General features: G+C 34.8%; 1 protein-coding gene across 1 annotated transcript in view; it reads right to left on the minus strand.

Moving 5' to 3' along the window:
* Positions 1-21,128, minus strand: part of FMN2 (formin 2) — a 152,097-nt gene that overhangs the window by 111,471 nt on the left and 19,498 nt on the right. Inside the window, exons 3-5 of the mRNA XM_062488953.1 lie at positions 11,908-12,052; positions 10,534-10,542; positions 7,587-7,648 (exon numbers count right to left, since the gene is read on the minus strand). Of these exons, the coding sequence (XP_062344937.1) occupies positions 7,587-7,648; positions 10,534-10,542; positions 11,908-12,052 (216 nt within the window). The remainder of the gene's footprint in view (positions 1-7,586; positions 7,649-10,533; positions 10,543-11,907; positions 12,053-21,128) is intronic.

Genomic DNA, 21,128 nt, shown 5'->3' on the forward strand with positions numbered 1-21,128 from the left:
TTGATTCAGAGCATTTAAGAAAAAAAAAATTGTACTTTAACAATTAATGAACACAGCTCATATATTTTTCTCTAATTGGGAAGGCATAAGCACTACTTCAATTTATCTATTTTCATGAGCAAAAACAGTGAGGAGTCAGAGGAAAAGAGTAAACAATTTAAATAGAATTTTCAATAAGTATATAGCTATGATGCCTTTCCATTCACTGCTTCCTAAAGGAAGTTACAATACTCTACTATTATTTTACAAGAAACTCACAGTAAAAGGCAAGAGAAGAAATATATTAATGCTTGGAAACACACACAGACAGAAAAGTGATCATTCTTTCTATACAGTACCTATCCCATAGTTCTCCTTTTTCAAGAAGTGAAAGTCTCTGACATTATAGTCAAGGATTTAAAGTATTGCCAAACAATTCTTGTTAAAATAAATTATTTTCTCAGTTTTACTCACATTCTCCTTTTTCCCCATCACTTATTGCCCAAACCCTAAGGTTGGTGCTACATGTCCAAGAATTTGTACCTTAAAAGAAAAAAACCCCGTCTTCGTTTAAGTATAAAACATAGTCAACATTGAAAAAGGAGAATGCCCATTGTGGTTAAAGGATGCAAAATCTATATTATTACTACTTTTGTTGTTGTTATTATTATTAATATACCTTCTCATAAAACCCGTGATGAAGAAGCTGTGAAATGAGATTAATCACAAGAACTTCACCGACAGTTTCTTAAGAATTTTAATCAGTGCCTGAAATTACTTGAATTAGGATTGACTCACAGGAAATACAGGTTTTTAGAGCATACATTTCCATCTCTTTTAGCTATTATCAAAACAATGCATCAGAAACAGAGCAAGACTTACTATTTTACCACTGACTAGGCAAAGCAGGAAATATATCACCATTACCTCATACCCATACTCAGAGATGAGCAAAGTCCTGAGAAAAACCATCAAGCATCTAAGCTAACTTTGCTTGGAGGAAGGTGTTAGTGGAAAAGGGTTTGTACATCATGACCTCCTAATGTCCACTCAACCCTGAACCGTGCTATATATTTTTATGTGTTCCAGATCTATGATATATGGGTGTCTCAATAAAAACGGAAAAACAGAAAAAAAGGACCTTTAAAACTAAAATGAGCACAGAAGTAAAACTTCATCTTGACATTAAGAACACAGATTGGAAAAAACAAATTTTAGTCTCACCATGACTAGGAGGAAGAGTGCAAAAATGTGTTATTGTAACTCTGCTGAAAATAATAAAATGTATTGTTTCTTTTAGAAAGGCAAACACTGCCTTCAAGCAAAATAACGGAAGTCAATCCAAGTATTGTGAAGTCTGGATATAATACAAAACACTAATGTTTGTCTGAGAATTAACTGCTTACATTTTTCTACACAAAGGGATGACATTCTATACTCCTGTATTTTCATTTAAATATGTAGTCTTTAATTTATATTCTATATATATGTCAAATAATTATGTCCGATGTAATTTTTTCCTTTTTTTTTTTAAACGTCAGCTTCATCAGAACTAAAGAGAAAATGGGTTCACAATTGTGGTTGAAGAAACAAATTTTGTCTTCAACAGAATATTGGCCTCTTTATTTAAATGATGGCAATTCCCTGATAATTTTCTAATTATCACTTCAAAGGCAGTCATCCAGAAGGCTGTAGACCAAACCAAATGTTTTCCTTTAACTGGTTTAAAAACAAACAAACAAAACAACTGAACAGTGACAGAATAGTGCTTTCTAAATACTTAAGTGTTCTGAGGGGTCGGAAGGGTAGAGGATCAGCTTTGAGAGAATCTCCGATTGCTACATCTTGGTTAGATTAAACCAAACAAGTGAGCAAGTGTACGTAAATGCTAAAGGCTAACTTCCTAATTAGCAGAAAGCCACTCTTTTGACTGGGACAAAATAAATTAAAATTCCCGCTGCAGGGTGTCTGCAGGACCGCCTGGAAGGGCTCGCGAGTGCCTTGCAGTCCATTCAAAAATACTCACCTGCCATCTAGTGGCTGAGGGGGCAGACTTCTTCAGGGAGCCCTTCAGACTCTAAAGAACTACTTATTCCCTCGTTTCTAGTATTTCTATTTGTCTTGCCATCCTTGTCTCACGGCCTAAGAAATCCAAACTGTGTCAGATGACAGTATTTAATTACAAAGTGGCTACTAGCCGTGTAGGAAGCAGCAGAGTCTCTCTGGAACTGCCAGTCTCTGCTTAAGCTACGTTAAGGTTTCAACTCAGAATCTCACTACACATTTCAAAATGTTTAGTCAACTTACCTGCTACAGTTTTAGGAAATAAAATATCTATTTTTGCTTGTAAGGCTTTCTGAAAACAAACCAAAAAAATCTGAAAACAGCAGCATGTTTCAACTGAAAAGTAACTTCTAATATTAAGAATCTAAGAACTCTATCAAGAAAACTTGAAACCTCTGCATAAAAATTATTTTTCATGAGCACGAGCATAAAAGACTTGATTTGCCCTGGAATTCCACAAGTCGAATTCTCCTTTACTACCTGAGCAAAACACTCTGCATTTCAGCAGTTCTTATGACCCTGGCATTAAAGTCTTCTGCCAGGTTTGTATCACCTCGTTTCCTACAGACTCTGTTTCCTTTCTGTACTTTTCTCATAAAATGTCATTTACTCTGAATGCTAACAAGAAAACACTATCTACATATGCTTCCTGAAATTCATCTACTTAAAGCTAAGATACACCAATTCTAACATTGGACCTTCATATATAATATATATAAACTCCTCAACAACACGTACCACAAATTTGGGGTTATATTTTGCAAGATAAAAAACCCCCAGATATATACCCCTGAATTTCTGAACCTCCTTCTTTTCTGAAATGTTGGTGTGCTGGCATGATTTCTCAGAAATTTTACGTCGGTATGGTTCTTAAAAGAAGATATACAGTTCTATCCTCTATGATTTGATTCATATGGAAACATCAAAAAGTATTTGTTTCTGTCATAATCCTTTATTTCCTCAATGAAACAACTGTATATAATAGATCCTTTTGGTTATGCCATACATTTTTTCAGTTGGCTTTTTTTTTTACCCGAGTATGTAACTTATTTTTCCCTGTTGAAATCTAAGATTCTGACTGTCATAATCTTTATAGGAAAATAATTGTTTTAGAGTAACTGTTCATTGCTTCCTCAAGCCTTCTCTTGCCCCCTACAAAAAGTAATCTGTCAAATAGCAGAAAGATGGAAGGGGAATGACACTTCTTCACAGGTTTTTTCTTAACAAATAACTCCAGGAAGAACATGCAAAATCAGGCAGTGTTAAAAGTGCCACAGTCATAGAACTGTTTGTGAGCCAACAGAGGAAGAGTTTCCAATTTTCCTCAGGTTCCTGTTGAAGCCAGTGGTTCACTAGTCTTGTGTATAGTTGGTCTATATGCTGATGAAAACCATGTAATACCAAAATAAAACACGTTTGATACCAGACAACAAGTGTCATAACAGTCTAAAGCAAGTCTATAAAAGCACCCCTTTTTAAAAATTCTTTTTTGTATTTCACCATTTCAGACTAATCTTTCATTTACCTTCTTTATCTTACTTTCACCTATAAAGAATAATCTCTGAAATTTCTTTTAAGAGAGTTTTCGGCAGTATGTATGTTTCTGAGACAAATTATAGCGCTGACATTTTATAATAATGAAAAGTAAATTCCAGTCCCACCAATGTTTTATACTTTCTAAACAGACTGATTATGTATTTATCTTAAAGAATTTCAGATCCTTTTTGCTTGTATTACTAAGTGTCAAAATTGGAACACTTCCAATATCACTAAGCTGTTACCCTAAGGGATTATAGTAAGTCCTAGTCAAAAACTAGCATAAAAAGAAAGGTCCCTGCTGAGAGAGGAGCTACCAGCAAAGCGGGGTGGATAGGAATATCTAAAGATACTTTCTGCATTATAGAAACAGATTCATGGAGTGTAGCTTCAAGACGGCAAAACCTGGTTTGTAATTTAGTTTAAGATTAGCATTGTTTCCTTATGATATTGCTGAAAAGTGCACCAACAGATTATGCAGTAGAAACCCATCTTCAGCACCTCAGAACTGACAAAAACTTTGTCTGGCTTTCAGTAATAGCGGAAGTACTTGGAATTCCAAAAAGGCATATAATTTTGGTTGGGGATTTATTTGTTGGGTAAAATGTGGTGAACCAAACCAAACTAAGATGGAAACATTATGAGCATAAGAATTTTTTGATGACAAGGTTTTCCAAATTAAATATAGTTTAAATAGTCAGTGCAAACTATCTTATAACCAAACTGCTAGAGACTGCAACAGTCTGGCAAAACCTCCTCTCCTGAGGTGGGATTACAGGGACTGGGCGTGAAGTGGCATAAGTATTCATTATATTTATGTGCTGACAAATAAATAAATGTAATAAGGGATTTGTTTTTAAAATTGTGTGGTCCACAGAACAGACTCTCATCACAAATGATCCAAAATAGACATTTAAAATAATTTTATATGGTGTATAAGATAATGCTTTTAAGCACCTTTTAAACAACTTGTGGTTTCTGGCTCTGCGATGTCCCACTACTAACCAAAGCCTAGTTTATATGTACTCATTTTACAATTATTTTCTTGTTTTCTTCATCTTTTTTGCTAATAATCTATTTTTACCTACCATATAAACAAAATCAAGGTACTCTGAAAAATGAGTTAAAATGTAAGGAAAATTGTGAGGATAGTACAAAAGATCGGGGTACAAACAGAACAGAAATTGACTCTAGCACAAAGTATGCCTGTCAAATTTAAAGACCAGGTTTGAATCTGGAGTTTTTAAATTAGGGCACTCAATTTTTCTCTTCTTCCTTCACTAAAGGAGTTAAACCTAACAAAACTTTCTCTGTTCGTATCGGGAAAACTAAGCAGACATCACTGCTATTTGCCATTTCAAAACCAGGTATTGAAATGGCTGACAATTTTTCTTATTTTTCCACTGCTTAAACAATTCCTGTACTAAAAGCATGCACACACCCAAATCCTAATTTTTAACTGAAATTTTAAGAAATTAGATATTTTGGAAAAAACACTCTTAAAAAATCTTTCAGGAATTATACTGTAAAGCATGCAGATTATACCTAATATTGTAAAGATAAGGAAATTGAGAGGATATATATAAAGAAGCACCTTCAAATGACAAGAAAGTACAGAATCTAGGCTATAGTAGTTTTGCCATTAGTTTGATATTATTCTGATTCTTTCAGTTAACTGTTTACCATAACAGATAACTTACCAGCACATTATGTTACAACTGTTCTGGCCAATAATCTTTGATTATATTAGTATTATGTGGGAAATATCTTTTTCCCAGAGAAAGGAGAAGGAAGAAGTCTGTAAGAAGACTTTGTAGGTCAATTCGAATTTTCAACTAGAGCTCTCTCTCATTTATGTATGAAAAGGAGAAAAATCACCTACTAGGCCACATTCAGACAACGCTTCCTTTTTTCAGAAATTAAAACTGTAGACAACAAAAGAGGGTAATCGCTAATAGAAACACGTTCATCACTTAAAATATGTAAAATAACACCAAGAATGATCTCATTGCAGTAAAAGATTTACCTACAAACATGAGGGCTATTCTACTTTCTAGATGTTTTTATAGACGGATGCAGTTAAACACTGATGGATAGGTAGAACATGCTTGACTGCTTGGTACACTACAGAAATAATTTAAACATTTGACAGCATTTTATTCACATACAGTTCCTCAAAAGAAAAAAAAAGCTCCATTCTGATTTTTAAAATAAATCAGGATGATGATGACATAATACAGCAAAAGCTTGAGATGACTTTCTGCAAATGAGGTGATCCTGTTAGTTCTGCAGGTTGTTGATGAATAATAGTATAGAATGGAAGAAGTCCATGTTACTGCCATAAGAGATCACCACAGAGTAAGAGGGATAGGGATCTCCTAAACACTAGCAAATGGAATCCAGCAATTGGACAACATACTCTGCTAGTTTTAAAAATAAAACTACAACTACAACTAAATCCCATTCAACCAATCATGCAGTGCTCCAGAGCTCCTGGTTAAACTTCATTCTCATAGTAATTCTCATAATTCTTTTTTTTTAAATAGGTAAGATATCTGCATATTTATAAACCTATTTCAATTAATTACATTTCCAATAGGAAAATAATTTATATAGGTAACTTCTTGCAATGAATTCTAATACTAGAGACTGTTTAAATATGCTTCTTACATGCAATAACTTTCTGTAAGTATAAGGGAAAAGTGCTTTTCCACAATAAATATTAGAAACCATTGTTAGCGAAACCTGGGTGACTGGAATATAATAATAGCATGCAAAAATATTTTAGGTTACACTTAAAATACTGCAATGAAGAATTATTTTGCAATATTGTTTTAATTAATGAGCTGCAGTTTTAAAATACTACATATTATGGAGGCAGAAGAATTTAGGTAACCAACTAGAAGAACTCTTTAAAGTTGTTTGGAAAGGCAAGCTATAAAGTTAATACACATACTCTCCCTGCCCATAGCTCACAAAGTATGTGATCAAGCCCAAATTAAATTTGCAAGTCTAAATTTCCAAATGATCAGTAGAATGTATTTAACTACACATTCCTTATTTTTCCCTGAAAAGCAAATCACTAACCATTTTCACAAATACTGCTTGATACAGTGATGCTTGAATTTTCTTGGCACTAAGACAAACTAATTAACACCAAAAAACAAAACAAAAAAAAAAATAAATCCTAAATCCCACAACAAAACACCTAGCAAACCAAAAGAAACAAAAACCCCATAAAAAACAAAAACTAAACAAACCCAAAGGGGGGGAATATGAAGGAAACAACCTGGGAAACAGAGGAGGGAGAAAAGAGATTGCAAGAGCTTTTGGTTGCTGCTTGCTTCAAACCAAGATTTCAGAAATTAACCTTTCTTCTAATGACTTGCAGAACAACTGAATAGTGTTTTCCACCAGTAAGAGAACTCTGTTTCCTGTTGAGGAATCAGAATTTGAAGTTCTCAGCCCCATTAAACTGCACCACCTTTAAAGATGACTACAACACGTATGGTGATAAGCTAAAAAAATATGATAAATAAGATAGTCTGGGTTGGACTAATGCCTCAGAAACACAGTCTATCTCCATTGTTCCAGTATTACATTATCTCCTTTTTAAGTCCAGCATGGCCCTCTAAACCTGTTTGCAAATACCACTGCTGTAAGCTGGAGGAGAGAGTCAGAAAAAAATCCCTGCTGCTATTACTTACATGCACCTTTGTAGATTAGCTATGATAATAAGATCTTTTGTAATTATTCCTTACTAATGCCATCAGAGGGTCAACTTACTCTTGAGTGGACAATAACATTTTTTAAGAATCACCTTTGGCAGGCAGGAACCTTCAATCCTTATAGCTAGATACACTATGGAGCATATTAAACACCCTCACTTTGGACTTTTTTCATACAGAACATTCAGCGCACAAAGCTATTTCAAATATGTCTGGAAAAAAGTACTGCTTTTCACCCTCTTTTAAAAAAAAGATAAAACATTATTGTTAGATTCTTACCTGTGCCTGCTGAACACCACCTATGCCTTGCTTCTCCGTTTCTAGGACTGTAGATTTCAACTCTGAATTCAGAAAGAAGATACAGATTTTAAAATTCTATAAATAAAAAAAAGACCAATCTTTTGAAATACACATTAAGAAACTAGTAAAATGAGTGTAAAGTTAAAAAGGAAATAATATTAACTGTCGCACTTTCCAAATTATCCCAAAAATTATCTGTCTTTAAAAACAGATGACTCTTGCCAACAGTTTTCCTTTCTTCCACTACTCCAGAAATCTGAAAACTGCACAATGACATAGGTAGCAATACAGATCTTAAACACAGAGCAAAGTATAAGACACTCCACAACTAGATCCTGTTTCTTATTTTAAAAACCATATTACTTTTCTGATCTTAAAGAACCACACTATGTCTCAGTTTCCTTGCCCAATAGGAAATAATCAGAAAAAGGAAAACAAGCAAGCAAACAACTCCAAGGCAGCTACACAGTGCAAAGACTTTTAATCAGTTTAGGAGCTACTGCTAATGATGCCTCTTTACTGATCAGAGCTCAGCCATTTACACATAAAAAGAATTGCAATATGCGAGCCTATATGTGCGGCCTCTTCCCTATATGTTTATAGGTACCACTATTAAACAGGGAAATCTCTTTGCAGAAAGAGTGAAGCAGCTGTGAACCAGAGCCTCTGGATTTGTAATTCCTAGACACTTGGCCTCCTCACAGCTTTCTGACAATCCCAGGTGTTGGGAAGCGAGACGTACAAGGAAGAGATTTTATTGCAAGTGTGAGTTATGTCACAAGGCTTGAAAATTTACAATCCACAGCTTTTTTTACCTGGATGTGGATAAGCTGCACCTAACAAGAAATAACTAATCATTTAGATTTCAGATTTCTGCCTGAAACTTTAGTATCTATTTGATTTTTTCTCACAACAGGTTTATTCTGTGCTGACTTTCTAGTATTAGATATGCACCCACAATGCTTAATGTTTTCTGCTGTCCAAATTAACACAGTTACCTGGTTTATATAAAAGTACTTAAGAAAATAGGAACAGACTGCTCCTATGTATTGGTCAATATTTAACAATTTGACAGAATTGTCTAGCTTATTTTTACCTCAGAAATGTTATTCTTCTAAAAAGAATTCTGAATATAAGCTGAAGTCAGGGCGAGCTGAGCAGTTAACTTTAAGACTAGCTACATGAAATTTAGCTAATATAATCTATTCCCAGCAAACCAACCATTTCTTCAATGCAAAATGGAAAAACAAAAACCACTACCAGGAAAAAAAAGGGTTTGGGAAAGGAGAAAAGTTCTGTTTGAGAAATGAAATCTTTCCTTTAAACCAAATAATTTTTGTTGTTGTTGTTGTTTCTTTATTTTTTTTTTATTTTTTTATTTTTTTTTTAAGATACTAACCTATGTTTCAGGTTGTAAACCAATACTGATATTTAGTGGGCTGAGACTGCTTCATATTGCAGAAGTTCCATAGTCTTTGAAGGCCTTCACAGGTGGTGAAACAGCCACATTGGAGACAGGATGACTGGGCTCTAGTGTCTGCCTACTTGCCTTTTCCAATATGTTAAGTAGAATACTGTCACCAGCAACTAATTAAAATAATTGAATTCCAAATACCCTGTTGAGTTTAGATTCAGGCAATGTGCTGAGATGTGATAATGGTAGTGTGAAATGCCATAAGAAGAGACAGGAACAGATTTGTGTATTCAAATAGAAAATTAGTACCATACACATTGATCCTACTGGTTATGTTGGCTCATTTTGTCCTAAACTTTAAAGGAATCCAGAACTGAAAAATGTTTTTAGCGTAAGTACTTGCTGACTTGAACCCACATTCATATTAGCTATTTCCAAATGCCTGTTTTAAAATAAATAACAGACCTAAAAATCCCCAAACATCAAAAATCAACCTGACTAAACCCACTGCCCTAAAATCCCAAAAACTCCCAACCACTCTAATAGCCCTTTTCACACATCCAGCAATTCTTCACATGATACAGAGCACACAGCAAGACTATTAAATAAGAACTATACTAAACAGATGATTAACTACTTTGCTTATTTAGGATGGATTACCTAAAACCTTTCAGAATTTTGTTTTGCCTTCAAGTTTGAAGGCCTACTATTTTTCAAATGCTAATGTATACAATAAAAACAAAGATTCTATAAAAATGTCTTGCTGCATTCCTCTCTCAATCAATGCTTTTGTCTAAAATGTATGTTTTTGTTTATGAGCTATTGTTTCTAATACTAATATATCTCTTTAATCCAAACAGCAATACTTACATATAAAGCAAAATACAGCTACCCTGCACATAATAATTTAAACCTTTAAAGAAAAATTGTCCGCTACACACTGCAAAGGTGTAAATACACAACAATTTAGTTATTAGTTACAAATTTTAAGGAAGGTGTTTATCCTCATGTTTCACATCACTCACCTCCAGGTTCTTCCAAATGGCAAGTGCGTGAACAATTAAAGAAAGTTTAATTATTCATCTCTCTGAGTTGTATTCAAAAGAACTATAACTTTTCCTTTTCCTCCATGGCCTACATTGAAAAATCTCACAAAAATTTCAATAAGCACACTTAATAACTACCTGTATTAAACTTAGTAAAACCCCCAATACACAATTTTAAACTTTACTTCTAATTCTATTTCTTAGTATGTTTGCTTTTTTTTGAGAGGGCAATGGCTGAGATAAGGAACAGACAAGTCCTGTACACAATGCATCCATGTAGTAGGTATAATGAACAGAAAAACATAGGACGGAAACAAGTCACATACAAAATGAATACATTTAAAAAATATTAGTATTGTCTTTTTGATAGAAATATACTTCTAAGTGTATCTTTAAATTTAAAAATATTTTACGCTATCAACGTTCTTCTAGATTTCAGAGAAACTAAACCCTTGTTGATTTACACCAACCTCTGCTGGGTTAAAACCTCAAAATAACTTAATTTGAAATTCACCTTTTTGTTTCTCTAGTGCACAGTATGTTTATAAATACTGTGATCACACATCCATTAGCTAAGTCTTCCTGCTGAGAAACACAACTATCAGAAATCACTGCCATCTACTCTATCACCAATTATGGCAGCAATTTCATTGAAGAAACAGGAGAACATTGGTTAAAAACTGGACTAGCTCAACAGTTGAGCACTGCAGAGTTCCACACTCTGAATTACATTAGTGAGATGGATGCAGGAATGTTTCCTCAATCTCCAGTTGAATTCCTTTGGTAAAAAGCACAGCATAAACAGAATAATACAGCAGTGTTGCCTTTTTTTTTTTTTAATCACTTGTTTTGCTTGTGAACACTGAAATAAGTGATACCAGTAAAAGTAAAATATTGCCATGGTTTGAGGTGTCCATGCAAGAAATACTTTGCTCATGTTCCAGAGGAAGTGGCAGAGAAGTCCCAAAGAGAAGCAAATCTGAAATTAACTCCACCCAAAGCCTACAAGTAATGCAAAGAGATCTGTTGATATAATGACTTAACTCTTCAAATCTGAGCAATGAAAAGGAGGAGTGTAAAGGAGTGAAAAATTTGAGAATACTCAGTGGCTCTCCATGGGGGACACAGCAGTCTACGGTGCTGAGAGCTGCTGAATACTAATAGAAAGCAAAGCCTCTAAGAACCTGCAGAATTTATGGATCAACACTACTAACAGAAAACAGGCTTGAAACCCTCTTCAGAATTTCTTTGTCAACTACAAGGCTGTTCTTTTCTTGTTTGGTTTTAATTTTCAGTATAAACAAAGATTTTAGCGAGCATGAAGACTGCAGAAATTTGGCTGGTAGCATAAGCTCACAAATTTTAAGGTAAACTGACTTTGTAAACAAGACATCATTTTATTTTTTTCAGATACACTTTTCCTACCCCTCTGTCAGCACAGGACTTCTGAATCTGCAGAGGAATGCCTTACACCACTAATAACTTTCAGAACAGCACTAGTCAACTTCTGAAGTTTTCCATATTTTTAAGAAAAAAGAACTCATATCTCACAGCTCTGGAGGTATGCAAACTGGAAAAGAATAAAGTTCATAGCACCTGGCAAAATCCATTACTCAGCAGATGCCAGGTACACATCTTGGTTGCTAACAAAAAGAATGCATTTTTGGTGAATATGTCTTATTAAATTCATACTAGCTGACATTATTTCTGATGCTAATCCAAGTTTCTCAAAACTAGGTGTTTGTTAGTGGCTAAGATACCAAGTTTATATTTTGGATTCTAAAACACAGCAGGTTTCCCTATCCTATACATTTATCTTCTCTGTATCCAAGAACTGTACCTTCTGAAATTTTGAGCCTTTGTTCTTCATCTGGAGGTTTGGGTGGAGGCCATGCAGATGGAATTCTCCTTGGAAAGCTTCCTTCAATGTAATCTGTTGAATGTGTGGGTTGGCTAACTGCAGCCCAAGTATAAAGCTGGTCTTGCTGTGATTTAAGGAAAAAAAAAATAAAACAACAAAAACAAAACAAAAACAAGATGGAAAAGTTAATATAGAAAGACAAAGTCAAAATATCTAGGCTTTTGTTTTCAGTACAAATAACTCAATATCCCCTTTATCAAGAAAGACTTGGTTTTATGCTCTTCAGTCTGATAAAGACTTGAGAAAAATCTACATTAAAATAGTTATCTTCATTACAAAGAGAAAAATCGAGCTTTTAGTTTTCTACGACCCAACAACATGTTAGGACACAGTTCATCACTTTTTTGAATAAGGAACGCTTTGACACTTCTTACAGCAATAACACATTCTGTCCATCATGATTGCACTTCGTCACATACAGCCAGTTTGATGGCTTGGAGGGAAATATTTCTCCCCACACAGTACATAATCATTTTACACCAAACACACAAGCAAGGAAAATGAACAGAATTATTTCAGAAGAAATTAAACTGATATATGCATCTTTGAAACCCTATTTTTATAATTTCCATTTTAATATTTTTAGAAAAGCAGGTAAAAAGATAGATTTTTCTTTCAGAGTAAAATGAAAAAAAAAAACCCCAAACCAATAGCAAGAGCTATTCTCAGTCTGCTAGGCTCAAATCAGATTATACCCTTATCACTCAACAACTTTGAATTTGAGTCTATGATTAAAAGCAGGACACAGAGTTTCTAATGAAAACTGGGGTAAACTTATGCTTAAAGCTAACAGCAAGATTTTAGATGACCACAATTCAAGTAGTTATTCTTGTGATCCCTAGTCTGCATCAACATGCACACCTTGTGATTAAACATTTAGAATACTGTAAATTCTATAGAGCTCATTCACAGCAATTGCACAAGTAACCTTGTAAATTATCTGGAAAGATGCAAATATTGTAGCACAAAACTAGAAAAAAAAATCAAGTCACCAGCTGAAAATACAGTCATATCACAGTAATACCTTTTTACAAAGATGTTTATCAGACTTCATTCATTCTAAGGCTTGAATAAAAACTGGTATATATTTAATTTTTAGATTAACATTTTTTACATTTATATTAATTTTTCTTTTAATTTTGTCAGATAAACTTTGAAGAGATATGCAGGAAGAAAATTTTTCTTGTTTTTGGGATAAACACTATTCTATTCTAAACATTAAGTTTCTACTTGCCTAGAAATAAATTGCTGTAAGAGTGAAAATATTATTTAAGGAGCAACTTACTTGAAACAGACAAATGCTGATAATAAAGTAAAAAGCTTTGTTGTAGAGAGGGTCAGGGTCAAAGGAAACTCATTAGACCTTCCCAGCATGAAAAACATGGCAAAAATCCAGACACGTACATTGACTTTAGATAAGGGTAAAAATAAATGGATAAAAAGCTTAATAAAAACTAACATCAGGTTCTTTACAAAGCCCTGAACTCTATGTTCCTCAAAAAGCTTGTCCATTAGGACAGCAATACCTTGCTATTCTATTTGAACATCTGAAAAGGCTTGATTAATTCAGTCCTTTGAGCCACTTAATTCTTTCCCTTTGTCTTCTTCTAGCTTTTTAAAGGATACGCATTTCTGAGTTACTGTCCAATTTCCAACACTGCTTAAGTAAAAAGGAGAAGGACTCCGACCTGTACATGTTGTGTAAAGAAAAAGTGCTGGATTTTGCTATTTGTCATTTTTCTGCACATTTTAAGTCTCAAAAACACAGAGGGAAATGACATTGAAAAAAGTCACTGAGACAAATCAGTTTTTCCTTGCCCACTCTACCACCTTTTACAGTCCAGGGAACACAGGAAAGAACATGCTCTGCACAGAGTTAACTAGCTAAGCACAGATGACTTTCAATAGGATTACATGTAGGGTTATAAGGCAGTAAAAGAAAACACAACCAACTGTAAGATACTGTTGACATAGCATAAATGAGGAAGACAAACAGTTAAACAGTTCCTAGACATGACATTTCACCATGCCAATTCTTGAAAGATATAATAATTTAGCAACAGATTCTTGAAATGAGATGCATTAAAAAAACCCCCAATGCTCAGAATTATTGTACAGATGGTATACATCATGAAGGTAAGAAAATATGAAGTACCTATGTTCTTGCTGACACAATTTACAGCATATAAAATATGAGCAGTTATAAATTAGCAGTTATAAATCACACGACTTGATAAAAAAACTCTTAACCCAGCATGAGAGCTTTGTTTGTGAGTATAAAAGACAGCATTTTTTGTTTGTATTGCATTTGGGGGGGGGAGGATTTAATGGTTTTTTATTCAATACAGAGAAGGACAATAGAATAGACTCCTCGTGTAACGGAAATTTACAGATGTAAATATAGATTTTCAAAAATGCCTCCAAGGGACTTGCAGTACAATGAAAACATCCATTTTCAACAGATAAATAAGGTATTTAACAACAACTACCTTAGATTACTTGCAAATTTATAAACATAATTTAAAATATGAAAAACTCTTACAACAGAAAGGTAGTCTGAAGGTCTGGATGGAAAGCTGATAGTCCATAAATTACACTTTAAAAGGGAAAAGATTAACCCTGTCTCTACTTTCATGCCCTTCAAAAGATACAAATCATTTGAATGTTCTAATTCCTATATACTGAAGCTATGGTCCAAAACCTAATCCTCTTTATGTTTTGTCTTTAACTCCTTGTCAGTTAATATAGTAACCCATCTAACGTCTCATTTTTCAAATCTGATAATGCCATAAATGTGCATGATTATTAGAACAGTTTAAAGAAAGAGGTATGAGCCCATTCTGTGGTGCTGAAGTCCTGTTGAAGTAAAATAAACAAAAAAATCCAAATTTAAAAAAAAAAATCCAGACTTGTTTTTAATATTAATAATTACAAAGAAATTATCCATGAACCTAGATTTCCACATTCAATTTTTTATCATTTAGTCTTTTCATTTCAGAGGAAATTTTTACTAAATATCATTGTACTTACAGTCAGTGAATATGCTTACCATGATCAAGTTTTGGATATATCTGGAATTTCCCCTTCATCTTGCACAAACAGCACTATTTAGTCTTTAAAACATCTCTTTTGAGGAAAAAATATACATATATATCCTTGTAATGAACCCAGTTTTATTTATTCAGACTCATATCTGGGCAGACACTGGAAGCTTCAAGCTGTCTGAGTCCAGTGCACTAAACATGATGTCAGGAAGAGTTCTCATTTCCACACATCCTTACACAGCACTTTCCACTGGTTCTTAAAAGTGCAGAGCATCTGCACATGGGCAAGGCAAACTGCCTGCAGGATCTGATGGTACCTAATCAATATACATTTTACCATTTATAGATGCTAGCATTTAGAATCACAGAGAGTCGGGTCTGTACTTTAACTCACTTTCTTCCCAGACCTAAGTATGCACAGAGAATGGCTTTTTGTTACAACTTTTTCTTCTCTGCTACCACAGTGTTACACTTCAACAACGCAATAAATGAAACATTAAATATTTGCTTCACTGCTTGAGCTGGAGGTTCTTTCTGGCTCATCTTTAAAGATGGAAATGAATGTTGGAAACTACTCAAAGAAAGGCCTCTAGTAAATACCATGTGGCTGGTGAACCCAAAACTAGAGCCATGAGTTGGACCTGCAGCAAACATCAGAAGTCATTTTGGTGGACCTTTCAGAAAAGGAGTCACATGTTTTTCACACAGAGACCAGTTTTGTTCCCTGGGCCACAGCCTGAATTACAGAGTAGTACGTCCTTCACTGTAGGAATATAATTTGCAACTTCAAATATCTGCTATATTGCTCCTGGCCATATACAGGTAGTTCAATCTTCTGTTCAATGTCATTTCAGTTTTTAATCAGCTGTTTATCTGTTTCCAGTCCAAAGAACAAAAAACAGCCATTGTGAGAAAGGCTTAAAAGCTGTATAGGAGACGGAGTTGAAATAGTTGAATAGGTGTATACACATTTGCCCCAAATGGCTGCAAAAGCATGAATTAGCAATGTGAGGATCAAGGGGGGAAAATCTGACCAGATTTATTGAGACAGTTCTCAATAAGTCAGGTGGGAAGGTGAGGCAGTACAGCAGCACAGTGCTCTAGTATTGGGAAGCAGTATAGGGAGGAAACATTTTAGCAGTACCTCTAAATTTTCTTACATGAGAGTGCATTGATACTAACTTGCCTGATGGTTCCTGTGCTAAACTGTGATGCAGTAGGGCTCCTTTCTGCAGAACTTCTCTTTTTTAATAGCAAACTTCAATTTTTTTTTCACTAGAACCATAAATGTTCAATGTTATCCTGAATAGGGAATAACAGAAGTGTTGGTGTGTTCTCAGGCAATTATAAATGGGTCAGGAGTAAACAGCAAAGAGTACTTATGAGAAAGTTCCTACTCACCAAATAATTCAGAATAACATTTTTTCCATGGGAAGAAGTTGAAGAATGGGGAGAAGAAAAAGTATATCTGCATTTAAGATGGAACGAAACTCATAGAGGAATTCCACCTTACGTTACTTGGGATAAGAAGGGACCAGCCTCCATGTTTCAGAGGTATTTTCCAGGCTAAGAGCTCCAAAGAGGTTGTCCACATTTGTATACAATTTCTTGGCATTTAGTCTGTTTCAAGTGTGTGGAAGGAATTTTTTTTTCCATGCAGGAGGTTTAACCATTCTAGTATACCAAGTATACAGCCTCTAAAATGAAAAACTTCATGTTCTCCACTGCATACAAAGAGTTAATTGTAGAAGCATGGTTTTAGTCTGAGAAACTAGAGCCGGACTACCTCAAAATGCTCTTATCAGCAGGAGGCTGCTTTATTTTAAGCAGCTTTTCAAATAAAGAAATCAATACTTTTAAGAATGGGAAAAGTGGTTTAGTTTTTGAGGACAGGTTCAGTAACAAAGCTCTGTCTTGCCACTGACAGAACCAGAGCAGTGATTAAACACAGCCCTTGACTTGTGTTACCTTTGGCTGCACTGATGAGCCCAGATGCTTTCCAAAGCTGAAAAACAGCAAGTCCTTCATAATACTGTAATATATAGCTGAAGCAGCACTATCCTCATGAACTAAATTTGTTACATAAGAATTTTACTTGAATTAAAGGGTTTTATTTTTATTTTTTCTTTTCAGGGAACCAATGTGCCTCAACAATGAATTTAAAAATACGTCAGGTGACAAAAATCATGAAACATTTATTTCCCATGAAATTACTTCACCCTCCTCAATTAAAGACAAAAAAACCATGTTTGATCACATCGAATTTAGCTCAGAATTCTACACTATATCCCAGGAGAGGCAAAGAGAGCCAATAGCCCTGCAGTTAGAGCTCCCATGGGGAAAGGAAATCAGGAAACTACATTTCAGATTTCCACATCCATTCTCATTCTGTTCTAGAGTTGTTGCCTTGGTGTTCCTGTTCCCCAGTAACTTCTACATTTAATAGAGTTGAATAGATTCAACTGGTGAGCTTACACTAAACTTTCCATGGAAGAAGGAACAGTGGCTAGCCTTTAAGAAAACAGGTCAAGACCTAGCCTCCCTACACATCCAACTAGAACACCAACTTGGAATGTCACATCCCAAGGCCAGCAGGTTATCAGCTACTACTGACATGACCTGAGGGTTTGTCTTCTCGCTGACTCATCAGAAAATGCAAGCTGAGACAAGAGGTTGCTTCCTCAGAAATTGTTTTTATTTACACTGACACAGTTCTTCCATAAGTTTGGATTCTGAAAAATTTGAATTTCCCAAATCAAACTGCTTCCTTAGAAAATTCATTTTCATCTCTCTGTTATTCAATAACGTGATTTTTACTACTGTAAAATCTCTCTTTGAAAAAGATATGCAATATATTCAAATTCAACCTCCAACATATTTGCAATTCCAAGTGAGAAAAGACATCTTTTTATGACTGATGTTGTGAAGGAAAAGAACTAACCTACAGAAAGTCATAAAATATAAATATGTCTTGAGGTGACAGGCTGACCACCACCTTCATCATATGCACAATGATGCTAAAAAATTTAAACAGGTGGTATAAGCTTAAATTAAGTATATGGCTCTTGAGGCAGTTATTCAGCACAACAAGCAAGCAAGCAATGTTCATTACAAAAAGAAACCTGAAAACCTAGCAACATCCTACACATAAAACATCTACATTGAAAGTGTACACAGTAGCACCACCACAAGGAAGCAGAATGGAGAGAGAGAGAGAGAAAGAAAAAAAAAGGAGTAAAAGGAGTAGAAGACTGCTGGGCCTCAGCTAAAAACCCTTAAAACAGAATAAATTTTTTAAGAGATCGAAGCAGGGAAGTAGCTAAGAGCAATACTTCAGCCCAATGATAAACCAACTGTTTGCATTTTACTACACTCAAGAACATTCAGAATTGCTCACCACAGAAGGCAAAGTATCACAATGTGTCACTGGGCGATGGAAGAGGAGACACGGGGGGCTTTGATTTAGCCAAAGTGAACCACCATGGTAACCTACACTACAAACAAAGATTAACACAGCAGATTAACCATCTATTTTCTCTGGTCTAGTCCACAATTCTCACTTGTTCACTTTTAAAGTTTTATTGACTATTGACTCCAAGGTACTACGCTGATAAAATTGAGTACTCCAGTGTACTGCTCTGAGATGGGCCTACATTCAGTCTTACATAATAGATGCCCAAGCATTGAAAGCATGCTTGAAAAAATGCTGTATGCATTGTTGCCAGCTGTGTGCTCGTATTTTGGCTCTCTGTCTTCTGAGAAAGGAGTCTATTTGCAGTCAGTTTACCTACTAATTTTCAGACTGATATCAGCAGTACAAATATACTAAAATTAAGTCAAGCCTTCATGTCACTAATTTCTCTTCTTTCCGACTTGCTAAATCCCACCATCTGCTACTACTCAGCAGAAAGAAAGCAGTGTCTTTATTTCCTTAGAAAGCATTTGCATCACCACAGGTGGCCAGGAGATAATAGGAAAACAGCCGTTTTTTCAATGTTTTCCATTCCTGCTGTCTCTCTGCTTCCTTGGGGAAGCACTATTTCAGAAACAGATGACAGCCTAGTCAGGCATCATAACTGCAAATGGCACAAGGGGCAGAGCCTATCCAAACTGTCAAACACGGCTGTATAAGATCACATCGTAACACAGCAAAGAAAGATACCATCCAGAACAACTTATGTAGCCTTTTCATTATAGAATGTGCTGAAACTGTTGATAAATCAAGAAGGCACTAACAGCTGTACTTAACACAATAAGAGCATTAAATAGAAGAACAAAAAGAGATGTAGAGATATAGCCAAGTCAAAACCACAAACAAAGATGAAAGAAGATATTTTTTGTGACTGCCACTCGAAAAGTAGTCATTACTGGAACCTTCAGTGCGAAACAGAGATTAAGTTCCTCAAACAAGGAGAAGAGTAAGTATACTAAAGGATGCTTGCTTTTCTTCTCAAAAGCACGTACAAAATTATAAAAGAAAGCCCCTGTCACAAAATAATTTTTAATTCAGAAATTAGGAGTTTTAAGCCTAATGCTCAGAAGCAACACAAAGTTACTTGAAAAGATTATCAGAAAAAAAAGTAGGAACTTGCTATGAAAGAAAAAACTGCCCATACCTTAAGCTTGAACAGGCTGCCCAGGGAAGTGGTAGAATTACCATACCTGGAAGCATTCAAAAGGAATGTGGATGTGGCACTTGGGAATATGCTTTAATGGTGAACACCATGGTGTTGGGTTAAAGGTTGGACTTGATGATACTGGAGCTCTTTGCCAACCTTAATAATTCTATGATTCTACGTTTTGTGAATGGAAGACTTTTTCACAAGGCATTAATGTCTTGCATATCATTCACTCAGAAGATATTTTATCTTAATTTGAATCTTTAGAAACCCTCTTGAATAACTCACAACTGCTGAAAAGGGAAAAATTTAAAAGGCAATAACTATTCAAAATGCAATAAATTTTTTCAGAGAACTTGCTTTATGTAGGTTTTTCCTAATCTATCTTTCTATAAGTTGCCTATTTACTTGCTTGACTTTATTAATTTTTTAGTTAAACCCCTTGTTTTTCTTTGATAAAATACTAGCAGGAGCATAACAGATTAAAGATAGCTTGATGAGTACATTCTCATGACATACACGAAGTAATAATTAGCAGCCTCCCTAGCAAATGGGAAAATAGCAGTAAGGGCAACATATGTCTGGAGAGAGTACCTGCCACTTAATATTTATTTACTTGTTAAGATACTCTTTACATTGCAAGAGTAGGTAAGAAGAGCTATAACAAAAGTTCCCACTGCTTCTCAACAGCAAAATCTTAAAAACATGAATCCTTTTCTATTTATGTTACTTTCAAAGCTTTGTTCAACTTGTATTTTTCAGACTAAACTTTCATTCTGAGCTACTGCCATCAACTGTTTCAAAAGAAATAATTGATAAAACAGGCCAAGACTGAGCATGCAAGTTCTCTCCTAAGTTCTTAAAACAGTTCTAAAATTTCTGTCCTTTGGGCTAATTTGACAAAAAGTTCAGAGACAGTTCATGAACATGTCATCTCCAATCATCATTAAAAGCTATCCAAAGACCTGAGTAATATATAAGCCTTTGGAAACTGAACCCTATCCTCAGCATAAATGTGGTGACAGCTGCTATTTCTGTGAAGATTATGTGCTGTCATTCAGCATTTGTTGATCCTTCACATTTGCCTTATATGAAAAAAGGAGCAAGCATCACGTTCCCAAAGCACAGTGTACAGCAGAGACACAAGTGCTAAGAATTTAAATTGAACTGAATTCTAGGACCTATAATAAAACTAGCCCAAGAAACTAAGAGCTGTGAAAGTTGTCTTTACTTTTAATGCACTACTTAATTTCAGTCAGACAGATGGGAAGAGAAATATGTAGTATCCAATAAAAAAAAAAAAACAGGGTATGTACTATTCTTTAATGGCCTACACTGAAGCCTGGAATACCTTGGGAGTAAAAAAAGAAACCAGATTTCTTGTATTACTGAGAAAACAGACACAAGATTTGAATAAACATTTCTAAGATAGGGAGAAGTAGAGGTGACCAGCAGCATGATTAATAAAGAAAATGAG

The sequence above is a fragment of the Cinclus cinclus genome, chromosome 3, assembly GCF_963662255.1.
Source record: "Cinclus cinclus chromosome 3, bCinCin1.1, whole genome shotgun sequence".
NCBI lineage: Eukaryota > Metazoa > Chordata > Aves > Passeriformes > Cinclidae > Cinclus > Cinclus cinclus.